This window comes from Aplysia californica, unplaced genomic scaffold (genome assembly GCF_000002075.1).
Source record: "Aplysia californica isolate F4 #8 unplaced genomic scaffold, AplCal3.0 scaffold00815, whole genome shotgun sequence".
NCBI lineage: Eukaryota > Metazoa > Mollusca > Gastropoda > Aplysiida > Aplysiidae > Aplysia > Aplysia californica.
The window spans coordinates 88,360-98,094 of NW_004798085.1; the positions used below are offsets into that span (position 1 = coordinate 88,360).

The 9,735-nt window shown below is 40.8% G+C and overlaps 1 protein-coding gene across 3 annotated transcripts in view; it reads left to right on the top strand.

Annotated features, from left to right (window-relative positions):
* The first annotated feature begins 1,440 nt into the window (after positions 1-1,440).
* Positions 1,441-9,735, top strand: part of LOC101849086 — a 77,382-nt gene continuing 69,087 nt past the window's right edge. The window contains exons 1-2 of one of the 3 annotated variants that reach the window (XR_001185321.2): positions 1,441-1,495; positions 2,537-2,708. Coding sequence is in view for 2 of the 3 variants with exons in the window: in XM_013088807.2 (XP_012944261.1) it covers positions 2,491-2,708; positions 4,892-4,991 (318 nt within the window). In the remaining variant the exon portion in view is untranslated. Of the gene's footprint in view, positions 1,496-2,345; positions 2,709-4,891; positions 5,389-9,735 lie in introns of those variants that run through there. The other 2 variants (XM_013088807.2, XM_013088806.2) reach the window with 2 other exon arrangements.

The following is a 9,735-nucleotide window of genomic DNA, read 5'->3' on the forward strand; positions in this document are numbered from 1 at the left end:
CCCCATTCTGGAACCACCCTTAATGTTGTCCCGCCCCATGCACATCCTGAACCCCCTTATTTGTTGTCCCCCCCATGCACCATCCTGAAACACACTTATTGTTGTCACACACCATCCTGAAACACACTTATTGTTGTCACCTCTTTTAGTCAAAATATCTCGTTTATTATCTATTCAAGAAGGCGGGATATATTTCCCAAAGAACAAGCTTAAGATCTAGCGTTAACTTCATGCTTGCTCAAAATAGTCCCAACTCCCTCCGCATGGTGCTTGTCTTCCTCTTCAAGAATATAATATTTGTTCCCAAGACCCGAGCTGCTTACTTCCCAGCCGTATCCAGTGGTGTTTCGCTGGCCCTTAGCTGGAGAATGCATCCAAATTAACGGGCTCCTTCTTCCGCGCGTGTAAGAAAACACACACGGTCTGGGGTTGGCCAGAAAAGCTTAAACTTTAGGGCCTCCCCTGAGGAGATGAAGTTTTTTCACCCAATGTGAATGTTGGGCACCCCTCCCCGAGACACAGATCCCTCCTGATGCGGGGGGGGGGGGGGGGGGAGTAAAAAAGAGTTTATGCCCAATGCAGTGACGGCTTAATGACCTAATGATCGAGCACATCCTGATACAATGTCTGGATTTAGGACAGTCCCAAGCAAATACTTAACATGCACTAATTTAAAGAATTTGTTCTCCATAGTTGATCCTAACAGAATTGTTTACAAAGACCGCTGGTCTTTTTTTCAAAAGATGTAAAAAAATGGTTTTAACAATGTGAGATAGTTTTAATTCCTGATTTTTACCGTGAATTTTTAACTTCTTTATCCATTCTGTCTTTACAAAGTCAAACCATACCGTGCTGTGAACTAATGTGAAAACAACTAACTTGAGACCCGCGCACTCATTTGACCCTATGCAGTTGCGAATAAAAAATAATGAATATATCTTTCTCTTTTGCAACAAGTCATGTTTGTGTACATTTTAATTAAAGAAGACTAATCATCTGTGAAGAGAAAGAGTGACCTTGTTAACACAACAGTATTATTTTGCTATTTGCTCTAATGTAAAATCATGTTTCTTGAAATGGTTCACTGGAGTGAATAGGTTATATTTTTGAGAAATTCTTACACAGATTAATAGAAATGTACTGTAGAATTGCAGATAGGAATTTATCCTTTTTCTTTTTTTTTAAAAGTATTTTCAGTATTGAAATTATTTCTGCTTGTAGAGTCGCCAGGTACCAATTGCTGGAAAGATGGGATTTTTAGGTTTCGAGATCCTCAAACGTTTCTTAAGATCCCGTCTAATAATGTTTCTTTCCAGAGAGGATTTCTGCTAAGAATAGACCTATGTATTCTATGGCCATCCAGTTGTGCAGCAACTCTGAGGGCCAGACATTTGCAATAGACGCTGACCGAGTTATTCTGACGCTCCATGGGCTGGCGCAAGATTTCGGCTCCGTCTGCAAGCCGTTGATCGATCAGGGAAAGGAAGTCGAAGTGGTGAGTCCTTTTGAAATAAGTCAGCTTTGTTTTTAGTTAGTAAAAGTTTAACGGTTGGTTGTTTTTTTAATTGTTTACTTACGTACTTACTACCCATTACGCCATCTGGCGTTTAGGGCAGAATCAAAGGATCCCCAGCTCTGTCTGTTTTGGACCATCCTGGTCAGCGTTACCCACGAATGATCCCAGGACTTCATGCCCGACTCTACTGTGCGTCTCCAGGTCACTTTGGGTCTGCCCCTTTTGCGACGTCCTTCGGGTGTCCAGTGGAGTGCAGTCTTCACAATAGAGTCTGGTTCTCTTCTCAGAACATGTCCAATCCATCTCCATCTTCTCCTTTTTATTATGGTGGTCATGTCCTCTTTCCTACATTTTTGTAATAGATCGGTGTTGAAAATCTTGTCGGGCCAGAAGATTCTGAGTATTTGGCGTAAGCTGGTTGTATGAAAGGAAGATCGCTTGGCACGGTCATGATCAGTCATCCTCCAGCATTCAGCTACATATAGGAGTGTGGAAAGTACACAGCTGTTTAACTTGGTTTGTATACTAAACTGTCTTGACTTCCAGATGTTGATCATGCTTCTGTGTATAGATCTTACCTTGCTGAGTCTATTCATGATGTCTTCCTTTGTGCCGCCGTCAGTTGTGATTATGCTGCCTAAGTAGGTAAATGTGTTTGTTATAGGCAGGTCTGCTTTGTTCACCCTGATCAGCGTTGGGGAGCCCACATTTAGTGTCATCCCTTTTGTCTTCTTCTGGCTTTTTTTAACACAATCTGGAGCCCGTATTTGTGGAGTCGGTTTGTTTTTTTCCTGCATGTGCTGGTTGGAATGGGAGAGTAGTGCAAGGTCGTCGGCAAAGTCAAGATCCTCGAGGGTGGAGAAGATGGTCCACTTTATGCCTCTTTTATTGTTTGTTTGGTTTTGGGGTGTTTTTGCTTTTTTTTTTTGGTTGCTTTTTTATCACCCTGTAGTTCCGCCAAGTCGAAAGTTTCAATGTGTACAAGATATATCCCTGAGATCACGGTGTGTGTTTTCCCAGGAGAAGATTCTGGCTTCAAGTACTACGGCACTGTCGGGGGAGTGTGTGCGGCCGTGGTTGCTGTGATGGCTACTGCCATTGGTGTCTACTTTGTCAGACAGTACAGAATGAGACAACAGAAGCAGAGTCAGGCCAACGCTGAAACCATCGTTCCTCTTGGTGCTAGAAGCTAGTAAGTATGATATGAATGTATGTATAGCTTTCAGGAGTGTGTACGCAGGGTGTAGGGATGTGTGTGTGTGTGTGTGTGTGTGTGTGTGTGTGTGTGTGTGTGTGTGTGTTTGTAAGAGAGATAAGGGGTGGGGGGTGAGTCGGAGAGAGATTACTGTTCTACGTTCTAAGGGTATAAATTGATGCACAAGCAACATTCCGTTCGGATTTTTTTTTAAATTCGTCAAAGCTTGCACAAACACGCTCGTCCCCGGAGCAGAGAGGAAGTCAGATAGAGATAGAGTTGGAAACTACTCAGACACTGGTCGTGTGCGGCTAACTACAGATAAGACAGATCGGATAATAGGTGAAAATTGTGGCCGTTTGGTTGGCATGTAGTTCTCAGACGTAAAACCGAGAAAAGGAGAGAGGTGAGATCGAATAAGTCTGAAAGAAAAACAAATCGAGGGGCACTTTTGCGTTTACGCGCTTCACTTTAGCTGAAGGCCTGATTCCAATTTCCGTATTGGGAGAATTTCTATCGAGTAACGAGGTCTTTCTACAAAGAACGTGTCTTCCTCTCTCTCCACCTGGGTTGGCCCTGACAGGTGAGGTCGAAGCCTTATCATCATCCGGTGCCTTGCCGACTGGCGTGGGCGATCATAGACCTCCACTTACATCTGTCTTGCGTTGCAGCAATGGTGTCTGTTGTTCTTGCTGCTCCCATTCATGTTGTCATCTTGTCCAGTATCTTTTACCTCTGTCTGCTGCTGCCTCTCTTTCCATCAAACTTGCCTGTTGTTACAATATCCTCCATTCTTCTTTACGCATTCTGTGCCCAATGAAATTTGCCAGTCGCTGTCGTATATTCGTCATAAGCTCTTGTCTGCAATTTGCTTCAACCAAGACTTTTTCATATGTTTTCTAGCTGTCCATGGGATACGCAACATGCGTCTTATGAACCACAACTCTGTCGCCTCAATTGTTCTTTCCAGCTGTCTATTGATTGTCCGTGCTTCGCACCCGTACAATAGGATTGGCTGGATGTAACTTTTCAGTACTCTTTTTCTTGTTTCCAGTGACAGATTGATGTTTTGTGAGTATCTGTTTCATTTTGTAGGTCGAAGCCTACATCCTAAATAATCTAAATTGTCTCGATGGGGGCGCATAAACGCTTAAATTGAGTCAAATGATGCGCTCTATAATGAAACAGGCGTAGCACTTGTTATTTGGATTTACTTGGATCCAGAGCTAGATTCATAGCAGGCGGCACATGTCCATAGCTGCTCATCTCTCCTTTCCAGCGTCCAACTCAGGGTCTTCCTGCTAATTGTCTCCATGAGGAGCTGGTTTGAGACACGCCTGACCACTCCTCGCACTTGTGTACATGCGCACTTGTGTATTGGTATGAAAACAGTGGGAGGGTGCTCGGTTCATTGTTTGCGAATTAGAGCCACACAATGGAATTTTCCACGATTATAGCAGAACTGAGAACAACATCAAAACCAGAACCAAACACAAAAGACCAACTGTCGTGACAACAATAACGATAACACTTTTACATGCGCCCAGATCAAAAAGACCCTCCGATATCCTACACGCGGACAAAGGAAATAATACAGGGCAGTTTCCTCAAAACGAGAGGCTTAAATTAAGTCCCGAAGAGACCAGTCACTAGTGGCAAAAATCAGGACTGGTCATTTCTCTGGGCTGTGAGCCTACAAAAATAGAATGGACAAAACATCGGACCCTCTCTGTCTATTGTGTAGCAAGGAGCCCCAAGATTTGGAGCACTGGCAGCAGACATGCCCCACCACGGAGGTCCGGCGGTGGCATCTCTTTGGGGAGGATTCAGGGAGGTTGGACTGCCTCACCCGCTACCCAAGAGAGGCGGTGGCCCTGGCGAAAAGCACACTCTTTGGGTCTCCAAACAATCCGGAAGGATGGGCTCACACACACACACACACACACACACACACACACACACACACACACACACCAACGACAACAACAACAACAACAACAACAACAACAACAACAACAACAACAACAACAACACATATAATACCAATAACAACGCCATCAATCATAAAATCAGCAACAACAACAATAGAAACAAAAATGACAACAGCAACAACAACAACAACAACAGCACCACCTAACACATCACCAATAATGTCACTATTTCATATTATCCTCCCGCAGTATAAATGGCTCCTTCCCTGAACCAACATCGTACGCATTATCTGCGATATCACCAGCGTCTGTCATCCCTCAGCCAGGAACAAAGACCGGCCACTTGTAAAGACAAGACACAGTGGACAAACTAAGTGGTGTTCAATTTGACCCTCAAAAGTTACATCAGTGATTTAAAAAAATAATAATAATATGTCTTACTGAAAATTAACTTTTTCTATCTTTAGAAAGAAGTCTCAAATCTGGGGAGATGCCCGTTCGACTGAGTTTGTGCATGGCCAGGTTTGAGAAGAAAACTAGACAGGTAAATGTGCACGTATTAAACAGAATTCTACAGAAATGATCTTAGTTTTAGTAGTTTTTGTAAGGTTTTGCGGCTCTCGCAACTGCAAAAGGCCACATGAGCGACACGGGTTGGATGTCAACAGAGAAGTCGGAACAGTACACTACGCAAGTTAACCGAACTGCTTGTGACGTGAGACATGACGATAACAAGGATGGACGCCGCCACAACTGCACAGTTTGTGCGCTACATTTGACTGACTGTCTAGCTGCTGTCATCGAGAACGAGGAAGAAGAAGAAACTTTAACAATTTTTTAAATAATTTGCCCTGGCATTATATAAATATTGTTATAGTGATTGGTTGATTGATTGATTGATTGATTGATTGGTTAATTGATTGATTGATTGATTGATTGATTGATTGGTTAATTGATTGATTGATTGATAGGTTGATTTATTTATTTATCTATCTATTTATTTATTTATTTATTTATTTATTTATTTATTTATTTGTATATTCTTTTTTAAACTTTTTTTTAACCAGTTACATGAACAGTTAAGATTATGATGTACAATTATTGCAACTACATGTTATTATCAATTTACAATTGATTGCAGCTACAGGTAATTATTAATTTACATTTTTCGATGACTCAGGTACAGGCTGTGTTATTGTTATGACTAAGAGTGAAAATGTTCAAACTTTGGTGCAAATTTCATGGAAAAAGCTCTTTAAACTTAAACAACAGTGTGTGTAAGAAAGACAGAAAGAAAGAAAGAAAGAAAGAAAGAAAGAAAAAAAGAAAAAAAGAAAAAAAAAGAAGGAAGGAAAGAAAGAAAGAAAGAAAGAAAGAAAGGAAGAAAGAAAGACAGAAAGAAAGACAGACAGACAGACAGACAGACAGACAGAAAGACAGAAAGAAAGTGAGAAAGAAAGACAGACAGACAGAAAGACAGAAAGAAAGAAAGAAAGAAAGACAGAAAGACAGAAAGACAGACTGACAGAAAGACAGAAAGTAAGAAATCCTTTTTCTCCCGTGAGGAAACGTTTGACATACAGCCTATACATTCTTTTGGTAAACGTGTTTGGCAAGACCATGTGCCTGTCTTTTTGTCAATGTCTGGTTTTGTTCATCACTAATGATTTTCATATTAAACATTGTAAATAAATTACACAATATGACGTTAATTACGTAAAAAAATATTGCTTTGTGAGAAAATAAATCTACATGAACCAGCACATTTGCTTCAATCAACATTACAATGCAATAGTATTTTTTCTTTCTTTTTTTCTGAAAGTCGGATGTACACGATTTATCTTAATAGTTTTCATGCATTTAGCCAATAGAGGGCTGACGTCAACATTTCTGTAACAGAAGAGGTACAAGACGCCATGAGGAACACGAAATACAGTGCAGCCTCTCTATAACGACCTTCGATATATCGACATCTTCTGTATAGCGACATGGTGCCCAAGGTTCCGATGTTTTCCTTATAATATCATTAGTAATATTCTTTGTTGGCTCTCTATAACGACAACTTTCTATAACGTCACTTTTTTCTGGTCCCTATGATGTCATTATAGAAAGTTTGCACTTTATGGCAAAGCGCCAGACACAGAAAACAAACTTATTGAAAAGATCCCAGCACTAGAAGAGGTGAGATCGAAGAAGTGACAGCATTGCTTAACACCATATACAACACCGAAGAGATGCCAGAAGATCTGAGGATGTCAATATTAATAGCATTTCGACAAAAAAAAAATTAAGCTGGAACAACAGAATGTGAGCAGCACAGGACAATCAGTCTTATGAAGCATCTTACTAAAGTCCTCCTGCGTGTACTAATGGAAAGAATGAGAAATTGAATACTTCCTGAAATTTCTGAAACTCAGTTTCGTTTTCATCTCACTGCACACCAAGATTCGATTCTTTAATTCCAATGTCAAGTCTGTGCTCCTCTACGTAAAGTCCAGACTTTCATCAACAGGTGTATGAGGAGTATCCTAAGAATTAAGTAGCAGGATAGAATAAGACACGAAGAGCTGTGGGAAAGGACAGGACAAAAAGGTATAGAAGTAGAAATAGGACTAAGAAAGTGGCGATGGATTGGACACACTCAGAAAGCCCAGCGGAAACATCACAATACAGTCGCTGCAGTGGAACCCACAGGGAGCACGAGGCAGGGGTAGGCCACGGGAAACATGGAGGAGATGTGTGAAAGGGACATGAGAGAGATGAAACCCACTTGGAATGAGCTAAGGAGGATGGCCCAGGACAGAGATAAATGGAAGGAGCTTGTATGTGGCCTATACCCTGCCAAGGGTGAAAGGCATTGATGAGGATGAATTTCGGTTTACTGCAAATAACGGTACCTGAAATGTCCCCTTCGCCCTAAGATGCTCATGGAAAGATGAACTGAGGTCTAGAAAGACCTTTGCCTCTACTTTATAAATTACTCTAAAGCATTTGACAAAGTGAGACAGACAGAACGATCAACATCCTAACAGACCCGAACATAGATGGAAAAGACCTAAGAATCCTGAGAAGCCTCTTTTGGGAACAACAGACAGCAGTCAGGGTCGAGAACAAGCTCAGTGAATACCTGACAATCTGTAGAGAAGAACGACAAGGATGTGTCTTATTTCCAGATCTCCTCGATTTATACGACGAAATGATACTGCGTAACATCAGTGATATACAAAGAATCAAGGTAGGCGGTAACAATATTACCAACCTACGGTACGTTGATGACACAGTCTTGATAGCTGATTCTGACTCTAAGCTCCCAGAGATTCTAACTAGAGTGACAGGAAAAAGCGAAGAAAAAGGCCTACTACAGAATACCTAGAAAACGAAATGTATGGTGATATCAAAACGTGATAGTCTGCAGTAAGCTTAACACATGTAAGAACAAAAGAATTAAACAGTTAACAACTTAAAATGCAAGTACCTAGGTTGCTCAATTGCACCACAATCAAAAGGGGATACAAAGATAGAGATAAACGGATTGCAATATCTTAAGAAACTTTCGTCAATATCAAAACCTGTCCTCTTATACAGAAACATTACAGCGTACACAAAAATAAGAACCCCGAAAGGGCACGTACGGTCAATCTTTTTGTAAGGATGCAAGAGCAGGTCTCTAAACAAAGACACAGAGAGATGACTGGCGGCCGCTGGAATGTGGCATTTCAAGAGAATAGTCAGAATCTCATGGACAGAACGGGGGACAAAAATAGATAGGGAACTGCTCCAAATGGCAGGTTGTAAAAGATCAATAATCAGAACCATCAGAAAAAGTTAAGATTCTTTGGCCACATGAACAGATCAAATGAGCAAGAGAATCTGCTTCTGTGTGGGAAGATGGAGGGAAAGAAAAGCAGAGGAAGACAAAGAAATAAATACACAGATGGCCTAAACGACTTATCGACGAATAAAATACAAAGAGGGTAACTCGTCCAAATCAGAATAATTATAGTGACTTCCAGAGAACCAAGTTTCAAGCCTGGACCGTGACGGAATTTTTTACAGCCGAAAGCTTTTCATCAGCAACGTCTCTATGTAAGAATGGGGTCTGTTTATGCTGATATAATTGTTTGTATTGGCATTAGTAAGCGATAGAAAGGCAAGATCTGTAAGAAGAAGAAGAAAAAAAGAGAAGATGCGACTGAGACAATATTGAATTTTAAAAATTCGTTCTGGTCAGCCGAGGGGTACCTGGAATTCTCAGAAATCTTATCGTTTTCAGCTTTAAACATTTTCTCTCCGCATTTCACGGGCTTGAGACCGTCACACCGAAGTAGGCTGCATTAAAAATGTTTTTGACTTTTGCCTTCAATCTTTTCTTGAAATAGATTGTTTTGTCCCATGCCCGTTCCTAACAAACTGACGCCATATGGTTAGTAACCGGTTAGAGTTGAGATCAGGATAGAAGACACTCAAGGACAGAGATAGAGACAGAGAAGTCACAACAGAACAGAGAACACAACACACATTCCAGAACATTACAAGAAGGTTAAAGGTTAGCAAAATAGTTTAGATCCTAACTTCCTCTGCTCCAAATGAGTCACGAGGCGGGCATTTCCCTCATTCCCACTCCCTAATGGAGACAACAGTTTTTGGTGGTCACTTCAGAAAAAATAGCCGGAACGTTGTGCACGCAGTCTCATCTACACGTGACCGTGATTTGTGTTAGTGTTAGTGTTAGTCTACTCTACCATCTGAAAAAAGAAACTCAAGAAAGACTCATATGGAAGAATGCACTCACGTCAAAGCCAGTCCAAAACGAAAAGAAAACAGGAAGAAAACAAAAACAATGTACTGAACAAAAACAAAAACAAACAAAACAAAGAAAGAAAACTAAACAAAACCAAGTAAACGTGACCTCTGTGCAAAGAGAGAAAGCAAGAGCCAGTTCCCCTCTGACCCTCAATCTATCCCTTAACCTTACACTTACAGACAACTAGACTTCAAATATTAAACATAAAGATCATTTTACAAAAAAAATTTTAAAAAAGCTACGAAAAAAACGAAACGAAAAAAAACAATAGTTCTAATGAGAAGAAAAT